The 18437-nt window shown below is 41.1% G+C and overlaps 1 protein-coding gene across 5 annotated transcripts in view; it reads left to right on the top strand.

The window, feature by feature from the left end:
* The first annotated feature begins 1133 nt into the window (after nucleotides 1-1133).
* Nucleotides 1134-18437, top strand: part of ADGRV1 (adhesion G protein-coupled receptor V1) — a 251864-nt gene continuing 234560 nt past the window's right edge. For 2 of the 5 annotated variants that reach the window (XM_081880293.1, XM_081880294.1), the window contains exons 1-6: nucleotides 1157-1207; nucleotides 11369-11553; nucleotides 12025-12174; nucleotides 14588-14683; nucleotides 16150-16254; nucleotides 17505-17618. In XM_081880293.1, coding sequence (XP_081736419.1) covers nucleotides 1186-1207; nucleotides 11369-11553; nucleotides 12025-12174; nucleotides 14588-14683; nucleotides 16150-16254; nucleotides 17505-17618 — 672 coding nt within the window. In that variant the 5' untranslated portion in view covers nucleotides 1157-1185. Of the gene's footprint in view, nucleotides 1208-2111; nucleotides 2155-11368; nucleotides 11554-12024; nucleotides 12175-14587; nucleotides 14684-15149; nucleotides 15222-16149; nucleotides 16255-17504; nucleotides 17619-18437 lie in introns of those variants that run through there. The other 3 variants (XM_081880292.1, XM_081880290.1, XM_081880291.1) reach the window with 3 other exon arrangements.

The following is an 18437-nucleotide window of genomic DNA, read 5'->3' as shown; positions in this document are numbered from 1 at the left end:
CTTGTTTCTCAAACACCTTGGTTCTCAAACAACTTGGAACCCAAACACTGCAAACTCAGAAGTAAGTGTTCCTTTGCAAAGTGTTTTTGGAAGCTGAACATGCTCCATAAGAGTGTTACGCTTCTGATTTGTGTGCCACACTTCCATTTTTGAGTGCCGTGCTTCTGTTTTGAGTGTTATGCTGAAATCTGTCTGTTTTTGCTATTTGAGTTTTTGCTTTTGCGTCTCTTTTTGTTTTGTTTTTGTGACTGAACCCAGTTCAGCTACTGATTGATTGTGTGCCTGCAGTACATGGTTTATTGCTTTCATTTTATGGATCAATGGTCTCGTTAGATAGTCAAATTCATGTTAAATTGCTGTTTTAAGGGTTGTTTTTAAAAGTCTGGAATGGATTAATCCATTTTGCATTACTTTCTATGGGAAAGTGTGCCTTGGTTTTGGAACGCTTTGGTTTTGGAACAAACTTACGGAACAGATTAAGTTTGAGAACCAAGGTAACACTGTATCTGGAGTCTCTGCAACACACACACACACCAATACTGGTGGTCAGGGATGCCAACTTGAATAAAATATTGGGGGGTCCCAATAAGCCCTCCCCTGCATAATTGATCACATGACGCAGCGCATGCACACCATTTGAATGGCAATGCTCATAAACTGGGGGGCGGCGGCCCCCTCAAATGCATTATTGGGGGTGGGTGAAGACCTCCTCAGCCCCTAGGAGTTGACTCCTATATTGGTGGTACTTTTATTTTGCAATAATAATAATAATAATGCTGTCACTTGGCAAGACCTGAGGGAACACTCTGCACATGCTCAAGCGCCCTCTTCTTTCCTATTCCAGGGCTGCTGCTGAATCCCAGGCTCAGCTCAGTCCCAATCAAGAAGCCTTGCCGCCGTCGGCGCGAGGGCGGGTGACTCTCCTTCCCGCCTCGCCTGCGGCCAGTCCCCTCAGGAAGGGGCCGCGGGGTGGGTGGCCCCCTTGTCTCCTCCCAGCCGCCGCGAGAGCTGAGAGGACGACGAGGAGGTGGAGGAGCAGGAGGAGGAGGAGGAGGTGAGCGTCCAGGCTGCAACGCGCCCGGGCGCCGTCGGAGGGCTGGCCGTGACGGGACGCGGCGGCATGCCGGCGTGAGCGACAGGGCGCGAGCCAGCGAGCGAGCGAGCGAGCGAGTCCACGGGACGCCCATGTCCACATCCCCGGGTCTAGGTAGGTAGTTGCCTCACCAGGGCTCCCGGCCGGCCGTGGGAAAGTTGCCCTCCTTTCGCTGCGCTCGCAGCACCTGTTGCTGCCGGCGAGCTCTTCCCCTCAGCGTTTTCCCTCAGCGTTTTCCCGCTCATCTTTCCCCTCGCGCTGCACCCGGCAAAGGGTCCCGCCTCGCTTCGCCGCCCGAAGCCTGCCGCCCGGGAGCCTCTTACTTGGGAGTAAGCGGGCTTTCTCGGGTTTCCTTTGCAGGGGACGGGCCCGGGGCTCAGGGCGCCGCCACGAAACCCGCGGCGCCCCAGTCCCCCTTTCGCCATTGCTTTTAATGGGTTGCGCTTTTTCCTTGGGAGCAAAGCAGAGGCGCTGCCTCACTGTCCTCCGCCCGCCCTCAATTCTCATCTCTCTCTCTTTTTTAACGCTTTTCCATGTCTCTGCCTTGTAAAGTAGTCTTTTTTTTGGGGGGGGGGGGGAAACAAGCATTCGAAGCGATGGTTTTGCATTGCTAGCTGTAAAACAATAACTTAAAAGTCAATGCAAAACTCCCCTCCCCCCCCCTTATTTCTAAGAATGGTTTGCTCGGCTTTAAAAAGTGCCATTGCTTTGCATGGGGATTGGGCAGGCTTCTTTCGTGGGTGGCATCCGACGTATTCCTACACAGAGTAGACCCTCTGAAATCAATGGGCTTGGGTTAGTCAAGGCTAGCTGAAGTCCATTCGTTTTAGTTAGCTCGACTTCTTTGGCTACAATCCATAATGTTTAATTATACATTACTCAGATGTGGAACTTCAGCCCTCCTGTTGCTTTAGGTCCCTCCTGCCATGTAAATACACCCCCTACATGCTATGATAAGGATTTGTGGGGGAACATGTGCTTTGTACATAGAGATTGTAGAATTGTAGAGGTGGAAGGGACCCTGAGGATCATCTAGCAACGCAGGAATATGCAACAAGCAGGTGAATAATAAAAGATAGAACAAAGAGCATCTACAGATGAAATTCTTCCTCATTTTCACATGTAATTTCCATTCTTATCTAGAATGCAACGAGTCAGAAACAAGGTATTAACCTGGAAATGCTGAGAAATAAATCATTTACACAGAGATCAAGAACATGATGTTAAGTGACTGTAAGGTCACTATATACACTATAGGACTGTAAGGTCCTATATACACTTACCCAAGAGTAAGTCAATGAGATCATTGGGGCTTACTTCTGAGTGAGCGTGTACAGGACTGTGCTGTAGGTTTCAGTGGAAAATAGGCATGTGCTTAACCCCCTTGAATGAAATTAATGAAATTAATGAAATTAATGAAATTAATGGAGCATGTAGTCCAGTACTGTGCATTTTTACTCTGAAGTAAGTTCCACTTAGGTCAGTGAGACTTACTCTCCAGTTAATGTCCATGAGACTGAAGCCTTGTAATCCTATGCCTACTTGCTAAGAAGTCCCATTGTGTACCAGACTACCAGGTACTATGAATGAAATATTGTTTAAAGTTGTTGTCAAATGTCTATGATTCAGTCAGTAATTCTTTCACAAATTTGTACCTTAAGTTGTGAAATAAATGTATTATCCACAATGACTTGGGCTTATCATGTTTCACTTTCCATATGATAATAGGTTTGAACAATATGATAACTGACACAAATCATGGTGTTAAAGTTGCCATTGACTTAAAAAGGGAGTAAAGGTTTTTATTAGTGTTAGCAAAATTTCTGGTTTTGAGTGCTACAACTTTGGTCAGAAATTGCAAGTACAACTGAAGGCAGATGACAACATTTGGAAGTTGTGCATGGGTTAGAGTGAGCCTAATAAAATGTAAGCCTTGGTTAAGTCTTTGTGCACTTTCAGGTATGGAACAAATGTGGACAAGATTATAAGTGCTTTTGACCTGTTTTTTAAAAGCAAAAAAAAGCAACCACATTCTAACTTCATCAGTAAAAGAAATGAGACTCAAAGAGCATTTAGGTCAGGCTGAATTGTGGCCAGCAAATGTATATAGAAAATATTTCCTTCAGTCTTGCAGGGCTAATGTTACTCAACTGGAGATGTTGGGAGCCAATGTCATTTAATGTCATAAAGCCCACCAATTTATGAAGAAATGTGAACATGTGATATTGTTTAGAGAGCTTATCAGATACACTTCAGTTACATTACTTGTATCCCATTACTTAGTTGAAAGTGGCTACTTGGGTGAGTAGAGTTAAATGTCTCTTGGCTTGTCAAGATGTACACAAATGGGATTTGTGGAATTATTCGTCTCTTAAATTACTGGTTATAAAATTTTGAGAAATAATTGCAAAAATTTCTATAATTAGTATTGCTTCCACTGTTCAAATTCCTGTTTGAGTCAAGGTATACAATTGTTCAAGAAGAAGAAATAATGAACTTGTTAAGCCTTGTACTGTGCTGAATCCAAATACTGATTTGTGCAGAGTCCAAATCACTGGACACGTGTGTAGGTTTACATATGTGAGCACTTCTTACCTATTTCAGTAGCACTCCTACCACTTCTGAACCAATTTAATTTTATTCTATTTTTTAGGTAAGGCTCAAACCAAGATAGGGGATGTAGTGTATCATAAATAGTTACACTGAGAACATTACCTCTGTTTACATTTGAACACCCTGACTGTCCAATTCAAGTTATATACCAGATAAGAATTTATTTATTTTTTTCAACTCTTCTGTCGAAAGTAGACTTTGAGGGATATAGAGACAAACAGCTTTTTATTCTAAAGCTAAACACCACTTCTATAAAGCGGAGGGACTGTCAAATCAGGTAACTGTAGAGATCATTCTGCTACCATAATCCAAATGAAGACACTCTACGTAAATAAAGCTACACTTACATAAATAATCCAATTCCTGGATGTCCTTGCATGAGAAATTCAGCAGTGTGAAAATCTTTGTTGTGCTTCTTCAGGAAAAGTGGAATTCAGGTTAAGAAGGCTTGAATGCCTGAGAGCTCATTTTATATTAAAAAGTGCTAAAAATCCTATGGCTGCTGCATAAATGGAGTAATAATAGCACATTTGGTCAAGCACTTGCAAAGTGCACTGAAACTTGTAAAGACGGTTTCAGTGCATCAGCCAGTTCATATGTGAAATAAATTTATTTACACAGTAAATGGTGCTGCTGCATTCCTGTGACAATGCAGAATAGGGTGATGTGTTGTATACACACAACCTCTTTGATTGCTGCAGGTTTTGAATATAGCAAAGGGAATAACAGACGTCCCTGAGCTGAAGTATGCTAGATATTGGGGGGTGAGGAGAAATATGCTCCATCACGTTCAATTACATTAAAATCTGTTTGTGACCCTGCCGCTCATTGGCTTCAAGAAGCTGGCCTCCTTTTCCCCAGTTGCTGCTCCTAGGCTGATCTTGCACTGCTTTAGTGGGGATTTAACATGGCTCTAATTCAGCCATCTGCTATAGATTTGGCAGACCAAGGCAATCTGAAGTATCGGTCAGAGCTTTCTCACATGTTTGAAAGTTGAGGGAAGGGACTACCTTTCTGAATAGATTTTGAATCCTTCTCAGCAAGACAATGGCGCAGAGAAGTGGGGGGAGAAAAATGCATGTAATTCCCATGAAGCCAGAGCCACACTGTCTGCCCTTAGCGGTCCTGAAAGGCAATTAGCATTTCAACCAGCCAATTTGGTTACATGCAATGAAGTACTTGGGGGTTTGTAATTTGCTTTCCTCAGCTTGGTGCTGTTGAGAACTAACCCTTGTGTAATCCTCTCAAAGTACTTTTCTTTCCAGCATGGTTATTGTTGCCGGTCTTAAATAACTCTAATCAACAAAGAGGGTTCCTTGTCTTGAACTCTAGGGGTGCCATGGGGCTGGGAAAGCAAAATACTTAACTAATAAGTGAATGATTATAATGATTAAATAGTAGTTATTAAATGGTGGCTCAATAAAGCTTTTAAAAAAATCAGTACTCAGGGCAAGATAATAATGGGGATGTCTTCCAGTCACATTTTTTTCAAGGCTGTATTTCTTTAGTTAGTATCTGGTCAGGGTGCTGTGCTCTTGAGACTTCAAATCAGAACTGGACAAATGTGGAAATGTCCTTTGTACAGGAGATAAGAGAAGAGGCGAATATCTACTTTCATCAAAAGGATGGAAACGTAGAATAGATTTCTGTGTGCATTCTATGAAAACCGGGAAGGAATATCTTTTGTGCAATGAAAGCATGATGGAATAAAAATGGATATGCTACTGTAATGTTGAGTAACCCTAGAACTCTCGAATACAATTGTATAGCATTTAAAATATAATTGCATGCTGCCAGACTAGGCTGAGTAATGTAGTGTGATGTTTGGTAAGCACATGAATATACAGGGTGGTTTTTATGTGTTTGTTCCTTTGGAAGGAGCCACCATGCTGAGTAATATTAATTCTTTTGAAAGTTAATCCTGTGCTGTGTTTTTCTGATGCATAAATTCCTGTGTGGTGCAGGATCACTGCATAAAATGGGTTTTTTGGGTGGAGTGGAGTGGTACTGTAGCCTCCTTTTACCCATCCTAAGGTGAAGTCTTACAACTGCTGGAAAGGGTATCCCAAGGGTATCCCCACCTCCCATTTTAACAGCAGAGGAGAGCCAGAGTGATCTGCCTGATTTATCTCACAAGGTCTCTGCAGGTACAGCCTCAGAGGAGCTGGAATGGCCAAAAAGCAGGGTACAAATATGCTGAGTAAGTACATTTACAGTACAATGCTGCCTGTTGTGAAACTTTCCTTATAGAAGCTAGAATGGCACATGCCTCTGAATGAGGTAGAATTATTGTATTCTGTTATAAGCAAATCTGTTGAAATTGTGACAGAACAGAAGTAGCCATCAAAAACTTTTTCTATTCCTGGACTTTCAATTCTGCTGTAATCCATAAGACAAGTTTTTATTTCAGGCACATTTTATCAACTACTAATTGGACAGTCATGGATGGCTAATGTGAATGGTGTGTTATTTTTCTCATTCACAAACACAGTTACCTCCACCTTCATGAAAAAGCTGCACCACAGACACAGTCAGTTGTCATCTAATGTTAACAAGAGTACATGATTTCAAACAGCTCATATCAGCTTTTATATATCTCCATCCAGCTGTTACTTGAGACTCCTGATATAATGTTTTCAACTGAGGGTGAGAAAGCTTATGCCCTATAACCACATACCGTATGTAGTGGTTAACAGTGGGAACTGTGAAGGCTTCTGTGTTTGCAGTTTGTAATGTGTGAAGTCATCTTTCATCAAAGTCAGCTGACTATGACAAATGCCTACCAAGATAATGTCCATAATAACATACAGTGAGGTGTTAAATTATAAAACTTGCGTAATTTTGACCTGAGCATTTGAAACCAGCATTTTTTTTGGGGGGGGGGGACATTTGGATTTTGTTTTTTTGCTTCATTTCCCTTGCAGTTATAATGAAAGGAGTCATCCTTTGCACCTAGTTCAGTGTTGTTCATTTTTGTTTTCTTCAAGTGAAAAAGCTGAAGGTGATCTAGGAAAAAGACATATGGTTTTCCATGGACAATCTTGCAGGTGAATGAGAGAGTCTACAGCATGTGCTGGTTTTGCAATTGCTCCTGTCAGCCATGTGGATGGGTATTTTGTTTATGTTATACATGTTCAGCCCATCAACCCAAAGGTTCCTAGGGTGGCTAGGGGATCAGTACAGTTATTTAAATCACGGAAGAGGCCTGGATCTGGCTGGTGGCCTGGATCCTGACATCTCCCAACTCCAGTGGACTACTTTGACAGGTGGGTGGTTCACCCCTGTCAATCACCTGCATAGGGGAAAGGATTAAGAACTTTGCTTCAGGATGAGAACGGAAATTGTGCTCTGGTGGCGCGGCAGCAGCAGGAGGAGGCCCCATTAGCTAAAGTGGTGCTTCAGGTTAAGCACAGTTTCAGGTTAAGAACAGACCTCTGGAACGAATTAAGTACTTAACCCGAGATACCACTGTACACTTCTGACCAACAGTGGCTGCAAATACCTCTTCTTTTGCCTGGCTGTTTGACTTCATGTGCTCTTATTTTTTTAAAAAACTGTTTTAATGTACTGTATTTCAAATTGCTATGATCCGTCCTGGGACTTGGGAATGAAAGGCAGGTAATAAATCACATTACTACTACTACTACTACTACTACTACTACTACTACTTCTTTTATTACTACTACTACTTCAATCCAGTCTGCAAATGAAGTGTTTCCCTTTACACTTCGCTGCAGCAGCTGCCACTGCCTCTGCCCTCCCCCCACTTCTTTCGCAGTTTCAAATCTGGAGGGTCACAGGCTCTTCATTCTAAGGTGGTTGATTATCCTAAGGGGATAAGTATTGGGGGGGGGGATCTCCTTCTTCCTTTGTCCATTCCAAAAATTGGTTCTCTCTCTCTCTCTATATATATATATTGTGGGAGAGAGAAACTTTGAAAAAACAAAAAACCAGCTGTAGAGATGCATTCTCTTCAAAAGGGGAATGAGGAGCATAGTTCTACCCTGTTGGGTCTCTGTGTGCAATGGGTTGGTTTTCATTTCCACTGTGCGAGACCCTACTTTGTATCATAGCCATTCACTTATATAAGCAAAAGTAAAAAGGTGCCGTCAGAGTCAGGTCAGTGTCAAACCTTAGAGCAGAGGTGGGTTCCTTTAGTCCTTCAGATGGTGTTTGACCCAGTTCTGATCAACCCCTGCTAGCATGGCCAGTTAACTGAGTTGTTGGGAGTTGTAGGCCAGTAACAGCTGGAGAGCCACTCTTTCTCCAGTCCTGCTCTAGAGCATGATGGAATGTTGAGTGATAGACATGGGACTTGCACAATGTACATGATTTCTGAAGAACATTGCACTAGTTCCAGTCCATAATTGCAGAAACAATTTTCATCATTCATCATAGTAATTTTCTGCTGGGGTGAGTTAATCATGATATTACTGGGTACAACAGAGAGTTCTAAATCTTATGAATCTATCCTTCCTCTTCCTCAAGCAACGCTTTCGTAGTTTGTCCTTTAGCGAATGCTGAATGAGTTGATACATTCTCTTTCATAAATGACATACACAAATTGTGAATTGTTTGGGAAATCAACTAAATCTATTCTTTGGATTGAATAGTGCAACCTAATTGTTAATAACAGTGACAGCATTGAACATTCTGTTCCAGGGGACAGCTACTATTAAAATCAAATTGAAGTTCTGTGTATTTAATATGTCATTAATGACCAAATCTAAGCTTAACCTGAACCAGTGTTACTCTCAGAACCTTTTTAAAAAAGAAAATAATAATCAGAGTTTCTCTTTGGAATATGTGACATGCTGGGTGCAGGGGGACGGTAATAATGAAACACTATGCCTGTTTTCTGCCAAAGGAGACATAAAAAATTCTAAGAAATGTATTTCATGCTCAGACTGAAATAAGTCCCACTGAGGGACTCAGCTACAAAATTAGAAGCATTGTTTTACATCCTCCATGAGAAAAGTTGTTGCAAGATAATTTTTATTTTAATATCTGTTCTCAGTTCATTTGAAGGAAAAAAGTGCATGCAAAAATGGAGAGAGTTATTCTTTTCATTTCAAAGAACAGAATTGTGTATATGAACAAATTTATATGCTTAACTATTTTATGATATTGGGTGCCACTTGCAAGACATTTTTCTGTTTGTCCAAATGTTATTTTTACAAACATCCCTGGCTGAAATGATTTTGTGAGGCAACTGTTTGAAAGGTTGTTTTAATATACTTTTTTGTAAAAGCAATTTATTGTACAAATAGATGTAATAAGGAAGAATTCTTGCTAGGTGAATAATTGATGATATGATTATGAGACTTCTCTTGTTCCACAGGAGTAACTTTATAGTTTCAGAATGCCCCTTAGCAGAGGTAATAGAATTCAAGTAACTCTAAACGCTGTTACCTTGCTCCGTAAGGATCATATTTTCGGGATTATTTACTTGAGGCACACACCGTGGGAAGATGCTTGCTTAGTCTATACCAAGGTAACTGCCATAGTTAAAAGGTCAACAGCACCCTTAGTTCATAATGGATCACACCTGTATTTGTAAAGCGAGAGGTTGGTTCAGAGTTTACAAAAAGTATGCAAAGATGTTCATGTTGAAGTTGTACACTTGGTAAAACATTTGTGCTCTGGGGGCAGAACCAATATGGAAATCACTTGGCAAGTTTGTAATAAGCTACATTTATTAACACTCATTAAAACGATGTATTGAGGATTTCAGTTCCAGCAAAACTATCAGGATGGTTTTGATTTCCCCTCCCCCTTTTTAATCCTGTTATTTGCTTTCTAAGTTCAGATTCATCTCCTCAAAATATTGCATTCTAAAATTGTTGAGTACTAATGAGCATCAATTCTAAAGCATCACACCCTCTTGAGGAGTCATAGAAACAACTAGGTTGATGTGACCAGTTGGTCTAGCACAGTGTTTCCCAACCTTGTGCCTCCAGCTGTTTTTGAACTACAACTCCCATCATCCCTGACTAGCAAGACCAGTGGCAAGGGATGATGGGAATTGTAGTCCAAAAACAGCTGGAGGCACAAGGTTGGGAAACACTGGTCTAGCATTGCATCTCAGACTGTGTTGCTTACCAGTGTTTCACAAATAGAGATTAGAAGTATACTCCCAGATATTTATTTACTTCCCACACCACCACTGTGAGCCCCGATCACCAAGCACTCTCCATTATAGTTTTTTTGGTGAAATATGAAGGAGTGTCTCCACTTACATCTCTCAGCCCGGACACTGAGGTTCAGCTCCAAGGGCCTTCTAGCAATTTCCCCACTGTGAGAAGTGAAGTTACAGGGAACTAGGCAGAGGGCCTTCTCAGTAGTGGCACCCACCCTGTGGAACACCCTCCCATCACATGTCAAACTGATAAACAGCTATATGATTTTTAGAAGTCATCTGAAGGCAGCCCTGTTCAGGGACGTTTTTAATGGTTGATGTTTTATTGTGTTTTTAATATTTTGCTGGGAGTTGCCCTGAGTGGATGGGCAGCATATACATCCATCCCTTCATCCCCTACTGTCCCTTTTACATGTTAGGGGCATCACTGGGGGAGGCTACCTATCCAACACAGGGTAAGGTAAAAGAGACTCTGCTATGGATATGCCCTCTAAATGCATGGGTGTTGGGGAAGTGATAGTGTGTGTGTTGTGGGGATCAGGTCAGTAGATGCAGCCCTTCTCTCCCCCTCATGCAGTTGTTTGAAGGACAGTGCCCAAGTAGGGCTTAGGTCTACCACCGATCAATTTTATTTTCTTGCTTATTTGGAGCATTTCGACACACTTTAGCTCCTTGCTATGTATGCATTGGATTCCAGGTTTAGGCTGCATACTATGCTCACTCAGTAGGACTTCTTTTTGTGTAGATATACATAGGACTGTGCTGTTAGTAGCTTAGCTGTAACCTGTGTGTATATAAAAAAACTGCAACAATTGGTTTAGATTCTTGCTGTTGTGGATTTGTAGCGTTTTACTCTGCAGAATTTTAGTATGCTAGTGGAACATGCAGTCAAGAGTGCGGACTTCTCATTGTCATCCCAGAGAGACTTTGGCTGTGTACACATTACCAGCTTAAGTGCAGCTAGGTGGTTCTTTTTCTCAGTTCAAATTGAGGGTGTCTTAAGGGGAAATGCATCAAACAGCAATATTTCATAATAAATAGCAAGAAAGATATGGATTGTGGCTAACTACTGTGTATACACTGCTTCCCCAAACAGCAGTTAGAGTCACAGTAATGGGAGTGTGTAAACAGCCTTTGTGGCTGTGAGTGGACACCCAACAGAGGGCAAGCTGTTTTCAAGGAACTAAGCCCATAAATTGACATTGGCTTTTCTTTTGCCTTTTTTGGTGTTGGGTAGAACCCTGACGTTTCTCAGTCAGAACTGCAAGCTTTTGCAAAGCTCCTTTGTAATGCTCTGTTTTTAAAAGAACTGCACCAGAAGTGCTCGAATGTCCAGCACACCTCAGGATATGTTTTAGTCAGGAAATCTCAGTAGTTGCTGTCAAGTCCAGAGATGTCCGGGGAAACTGGCCAGAACAGAAGCACAAATATGACTTCAGTAGGCCTGTTAGTTTTGCCTTGTAGAAGCATGATGTAAAAACACTTATCATATCCACATTTGTGTTTCTGTCCTTTCTTTTCAGGGATGCCCTCTGCCTGTTCTCTAGTTACATTCCTTTTAGCACTTTCCACCAGTTTCACCTCTGGAGAAACAGAAGTAAAGTTCACCGGACAAACAGAATTTATTGTTAACGAAACATCTACCACAGTTATACGCCTAGTTATTGAACGAACAGGGGAACCAGTGAATGTTACAGCAATTGTAGCGGTAAGAAATGTTGCTAATCTGCTTTTTTTGTTATATCAAAGTTATACACTGAGCATTAGCTACAATTAAAACAAACAAACAAGCAAACCAGATGAGTGTTTTTGGATGGAGTGGGCATAGCCATTTGTTCTTGGAAAACCGGGGAGAAAATTGGTTCTTTACTAGATTGAGGAGCAGCACAAACATCGTATGTTCTACCCCACAGCTGGAGGCAGTATACCTCTGAATGCTAATTGTTGAGAATTGCAGGTGGGGATAATTCTGCTGCAGTCAGGTTCTGTTGGCAGGCTTCCCATAGGCATCTGGTTGGCTTCAGACTAGATGGTCTATTGACTTGATCCAGCAGGCACTTCTTGCAATCTTATATAGGAAATGTACTATTGCAGCAATAAAGTTGCTTGTTTTAATAATGGCACAGGATAAGCATTGAAGCAGAAGTATTTAATTGTTTCTGTTGTGTGCAAATTGCAGATTCACGGTGAAAATACAGGTGACTTTTTTGACACCTACGCAGCAGCATACATATCTGAGGCAGAAACAAACCGAACTGTGTACATTTCTGTCTGTGACGATGACCTTCCGGAGGCAGATGAGACATTCATATTTTATTTGACATTACAGGTAGGCACTAATTTTTCTGACTAAGCTGAGGTACGTGTGTGGCCTTAGTGGAAAAAAAGCTGCTCTTTCCCATGTTGTTGGTCTAGGCCAGCCATCACCACCCTGAGGCCCTCCAGGTGTTTTGAACTACAACTCTTAGTGCCAGACAGTTCCTGATGGGAGTTGTAGTCCAAAACAGTTTAAGGGCTCCTGGATAGCAAAGACTGATCGAGCAAAGGTTCTTCAACATTTTAGGTATGCTTCAATGTTTTAAAACTTTGGTTAGGTTTTGAAGTGAAAGGAAGAAGGAAATACATCCATATAGAGAGTTGGGGAACAAGGCAACAAGCTTCACATCTGAAAATATAGGCTTTAGTGAAGGGGCAGGATCCATTAAAATGTAAATAAATAATCTAAAACATATACATAATGACTCCTGGAATTATTTTTGAATATTGTTGTGATTTTCATGAAATGTATCAGCAAGTAGAGCTGTTTAAAAGTTAGTTTTCAGATACTTGCCATCTGTAAACTTCTCAGTCACTACTGACTAGACACAGGTCTCCTTCCCTTGTAGTCTGGTCCTCCTTTTAAAAGAGTCGTTCATTATTTTGTTAAGTGAAATGGTTATTTGATATTTTTGTGTTTGAACTTGTAATAATGTCTTTCATTTATTATTGATGATTGACATTTTATGGGTGAGCCTCTGAACATTCACAATATTTCCAGCCACGTTCTCTAGGAGATGTTCCCGGGCTCTTCTAAGCAAATAATTTCAATATAGAAGCACATATTGTATAGCAGCTTAAAATCGCAGAAATGTCCTTCAAAATTAAAACATGAACTATAAACTCTGAGAGCAAGACAGGGGCCTTCTGCTATAGTTGTATAGTTTCAATTAAAATATTGTATGCTGAGTCTGCTAAATTCTTTGAGTTACCTTATATTGTGCTTATGGTGGTGAAATCTCAAACTGGCTGAGATGGTGTGATGTTGCGGACTGTTCACAAATGGCTTAGGGAAATTTTCAGTAGTGGAATGTACTTGTTGAGAAGCAAATAAAAAGTTGTTTTCCTGGGTGGGTTTAAAACTTCAGGCGGATCCTGGGGGAGCAGGTAGGAGGAGCTGTGTGGGGCAGGCTGAGGGCCTAAGTGGGAAGAGGTCTTGGGAAGTATGAAATGGATAGACAAGAAACCCACAGGCAAGGTTACTGAAGAAAGCTGACAAAGTAATATGCTGCAAAATAAGAACTTGAGAGAAAGGCTAACTGTAAGAAACCATTAAGCAGGTGAATTTTTTCCTACCATTTAACTCATTGCCAGAGGCGAGTTTAGGGCAGTGAGACCAGTTCCGCCGCACTGGGTGCCAAGCCTAGGGGGCGCTGCAGGGCATTGCAGCTATGACATAGTGAATTGAGCAGAATGGAAGGCAAGAGGCAGAGACACACCAAATTTTGGCCTTGCACAGGGTGCCTGTCCTTGCCCAGAAGCATTTCACTGTGCCAGGCAGCTGTTATAGGAGACAACTGTATCACCCTGAGGCAGTGGTGGTGGGAGCAGATTTTATTCCCTTGTTATTGTCTGACTTCCTGGCTAGTGTGTCTAATCCATTGTTTTAAAAGTTTAGTGAGCTTTATACTATAATAAATTTGTTAGTCTTCCATAATAATGTTCTACAATAATGCAGCCATTGCAAAATCTACCTTTCTGTGTGCTCCTCTCCTTTGAGGTAGATGACGTTGCTAAGAGGATCATCTTGGTCAGTTTTAGAATACTTCTTCCTTCTTGTCCCCCTCCCGCCGCCTTTTCCCTGTTGTTGTTCGGATTTGCATTTTCAATGAAGACAGGTCACTGAGACAGCTTCTGCTATGTTTCAAACATAGAAGCAATCCTCATTGTTTTCTCATTTGTCTTCTCTCCCGTCCGCTGTGCATTACAAATAGCAAGTCCCTGTGATTTATGAATACTGTACAGTGAAGATGTTATACAAAGATTTTTCATAATGTCAGTGTTCCTTTGTTTTATTCTGGTTCAAGATCGTCACCAATGGACCTAAAAAGATCCCCAAACTCCAGATTCTTGGGTGAGGGTGGGGAACAGATGCTTCTCATGTAGCTCCTTATTGCTATGGTATCATTAATATTGTCAAGCTATGATTAATGATCTCCGAAGTTTGTGTCAAACACTTTGTTGTTTAACCAGACTGAGTCTATAGAATTTGTATCTCATGAAAAGTTAGTGCTTTGGGGGCATTCAGTTGACTTGAATACCTTTCCTTGGAATGTGTCATTAAAGAGAAATTCCTTTACCCTGAAAATAAACACTTTATTGAATACAGGGCCTTACTGAAACCCCCTTCCACCATGTATAGATTGACTGGCCCATTTACAGTGCACCGTTTTAATTTTCCATATTGTGTGCCTTGTTTGTTCTAGAATCCACCTCCAGGAGTAAAGCTTGGGTTGCCCAGAGCTGTATCTGTAACTATTTTATCAAATGACAATGCCTTTGGAATCATTTCTTTTGATATGGTATGTTTTCATCTTCTGTACCTTTTGTTACTTGAAATTGAATGATGGAGATATTTATAAGATGAACAATATAGATGTCAGTGGGAAAATGGACATCTTCCTGGGCACCTGTGACATAGTGGTTAATAAGTGAGAGTTCAGCTCTCTCCGCAGGCATAAATGCCATAGGTTCCTTTAGATAAACTACTTTATTTCATCTTTGGTTCCTTTACTTTAACCCAATTCTGCCTCATCATAATCGGTTCAAGAAATCTATCCAGTGAAAAGCTTTGAGACTGCTCAAGTGATCAGCACATTTAAAAGCCCTTGGTGTGAAGACGTTACTTTTGCTACTTAACTGAGCAGGTTGCAGAGTTGTGTCAAAGCAGCCTGTGTGTGGACTCTGGCTTGTTGGGCTCATTATGACCTCATAGACTGTGACATTAGAGATGAGCCAGTGGCAACCATGGAGTTTGAAACTTGGGTAGGAGATCAGGGAGCCTAATGCATTCCTAAATAAGCTGAAGAAAGTGATCAAGTATTGACTTCAGAGGAAATGGTAACAGGACAAAAAAAGTTGTACAGTCCTTTCCGGGGCCATTTATCACTTAAGGTTTAGACAAAAGAAGAATAGCGTGTTGTACTACTACTTGGAAGAAAGTACTAAGATTATTGTTAAAATGTTCTCGGTGAGCGTCCTAATCAGTGAAATAATTGTGGGTGAGTTGTTGTTTTTTAAAAAAGTTATTTTATCAAGGCAAGTAAGATAGCAAAGACAAACAGAATACAGAGGCAACAGAGAAGGGAGGCAGATAATTTGAAGACACAGTCTGCCATACTGACACATCCTCAGCTAGTCTATAGGTATGATGATGATGATAATAATAATAATAACAACAACAACTGACCTTACAGGGAAAATTTACCTGTTGTGCCCATTGTTTGGAGGTGAAGAGAAATAAAGACTGAGTTAAAAATTGAGAGTGTGAGTTTGGCTGATTATCTGTATAACAATTTTTAAAAGACAAGATTTTGGAAATCTGCTTGCCCTTATCTCTTGAAATTTGGATGTCAAATTTGCTGCTGCTTTCAGTAAAAATTCTTTAGCAAAACTTTCAGCTGTTGTTTTAATGTGACTAGATTAGCTGAACATCTATTTTAATAAGTTCAAAAAGCAATATAAATATTGTAACACAAAAGCCTTTTAATTGGCTTGTAGTGGCCAAAATGTTTAAATTGAGGATACACATTTCCATATTCGTTCAAAACAAAATATTTATCTCTGTTGTCTTCCATGCCTTTGGTTGCTGGGAAATGAAATGCTATCAGTGGACCACTTCACAAATTGGATTAACTTGTCTTTGGGAGTTTGCATTTCTATGGTAACAGCCCTTTGTACATTCTGCAGTTGGGATATTTACCTGATTGTCTGTTTCTCCTCTGTCCCCTCCCTCCCTCCCTCCCTCCCTCCCTCCCTCCCATTTTAGCCTGCCTTAATCACACTTAGTGAGCCCAAAGGTAGGAATGAATCTGTGCCTCTCACTCTAGTTCGGGAGAAAGGTACCTATGGAACTGTGACTGTGATTTATGTGGTAAGTATGTTGAAATAACTACCCTTAAAAGATTTTTTTTAAGTGAAACTGGTGAGTCTTGGAATTGTAAATAAATATAGCCTCTCTGAAATGACTTTTCTAATTGTTCTAAGTTTGTAGTTAGATAATTGAGTGCCAAGGTGTGATCTAGCCCCATAATCTCCCTAGTGGTGGCTTGTGATAAGGAATTTAAGCCAGGAATGCATGACACCTAAAATCTGAGAGAGAGGAATTCTTCTCTGTGGAGGATGAAGAATTCCTGTTATATCTGGGAGCTGCAAGCTCAGAGCTCTGAATCAACTCATTGAATACCTAAACCTATTCACTCACCTTGGATACCTGCTGGAGAAGACAGGATGCAGTTTAAAGCCATCTGTGGTGTCACATTGCATAACCCTAAACTAGAACACTACTCTGTAGAATTCCCTGCAGCTTTGCTTGAGAGACCAGGCTCTGACAGTCATCAAGCTATGCTTTGGAATACAAGGGGTCAATTGCACTGCAGACCTTTTAAGATCAGCATGTTAACTTCTGCCAGGGTATTCCCTGCCTTTGCAAAGCTTGTCTCTTTACTCTGATATCTGAAGCTTGTTACCCATTGGTCAACAGCTGCTTCAAGATCAGTATTCTCCATGCTTTACTTAGCGCCCCAAAGGTTCAACAACCTGGCTTGAACAGGGCAGTTATGTAAAATTTTGAATGAGCCTGATTTATTGCCACCTTCCTCCCCATGAGATAAATGGGAAGTATAATTACAAGTTTCTCAATCCTGAGAACAAGACTGGTCCTATAAAATAGGCATACTTTGGGAAGTATAAGATTTATTAAAGTTCAAACAAACAATATAAACAGACACATTCCTCTGTTTAGATTTAATTGCCAAATGCAGCTGGCATAGCTTGTGTGGTTTGGAGGGTGGGGGTTACCATTATTTAAATCAGCGGTTCTCAACCTGTGGGTCCCCAGATGTTGTTGGACTACAACTCCCATCATCCCTGAGCTCTGGCCTTGCTAGCTAGGGGTGATGGGAGTTGTAGTTCACCAACATCTGGGGACCCACAGGTTGAGAAAGGCTTATTTACATAATTGCCTTCCGAATTCTTATTGGTACTATGGGGAATGTTCTTTCATATTGAATATCAAAAGATTATCCAACTCTAGCAAGGAGGCTTGCTTGCTTTTTAGAACTTATTACAAATGGTTGGAGCCATCATCTATGTTTACTGAACAGGCACAATGTTTCTTCACAGGTAGAAGGTGGTCCAAATCCTGCTGAAGAAGACTTGAGTCCAGCAAGAGGAAATATCACCTTTCCTCCTGGAACAGCTGTATTGATTTTTAACTTAGTTGTTCTTGATGACCAGGTGAGAGAGCATATCAACAATTTTTGAAGGTTTTGAACTGTGTATCATAAGGTTGAAATAAATAAGGCAAGATTGGCTGTCAGGAGTCTGGGTCCCCAGCTTGATAACACAGTAAGCGTAGGTAATTAAAAAGGAGGATTTATTGCAAAAACAAACAGATAGCTCTAGACGGCTCTAACGCAGCCGCTGACATTATCACTCAAGATGACCGTTCTGAAGCTCCTTCCGGTTCTTATAGAATATATTGAACCATCGCCCCTTGTATTGTCTCTTGTATTGCTTCCTATCTAGCAGCATTCGCAGACTCTTTGGACTTATTAGATTAGCTCCAACTTCTTCCTGTTCTGACAGACTGTCCCTGTGTCTGTTCGGTCTGTTTGAGCTTCCTGAGAGTTTTGGCTGTGTTCTAGCCCACTCTTAGTTGTTCCCTTGGCAACCGGCATTCCAGTGTCCAGAGGAGTCACCACTGTCTGCTGTGTTCTTTGCTCAGCCTGCGTCAAATCTAAACCTCTCTGTTCTGCAGAAGGCTGTAAAGTTCCACTAGGAGCTGGCTCATTCCCGACATTGGTTCACCCTGGACTGGTGAACTTGAGTGCCTCTTACTCAGAATTACTATCACTGACAACAGTAGAAATACTAAAGAGATTTATACCTCCTTTCTTTGATGGCTTGCCACTAGCTGCTGGAAACTTTTTTTAAATTGATCAGACAGCCTTTTTTGTCAACAGAGGTGATATGATTTCTTGTTGTTGGATGTTTCTTTTAGCTGATTGGTGTTTTTATCCACTTTTAAAACTAGGCTTTTTATGTCCTTTGAGA

Source organism: Podarcis erhardii, assembly GCF_964252035.2.
Source record: "Podarcis erhardii genome assembly, chromosome: 11".
In the NCBI taxonomy this organism is placed as follows: Eukaryota; Metazoa; Chordata; class Lepidosauria; order Squamata; family Lacertidae; genus Podarcis; species Podarcis erhardii.
The sequence above is the reverse complement of the archived record's forward strand: the minus strand, read 5'-3'. Positions and strand labels throughout refer to the sequence as shown.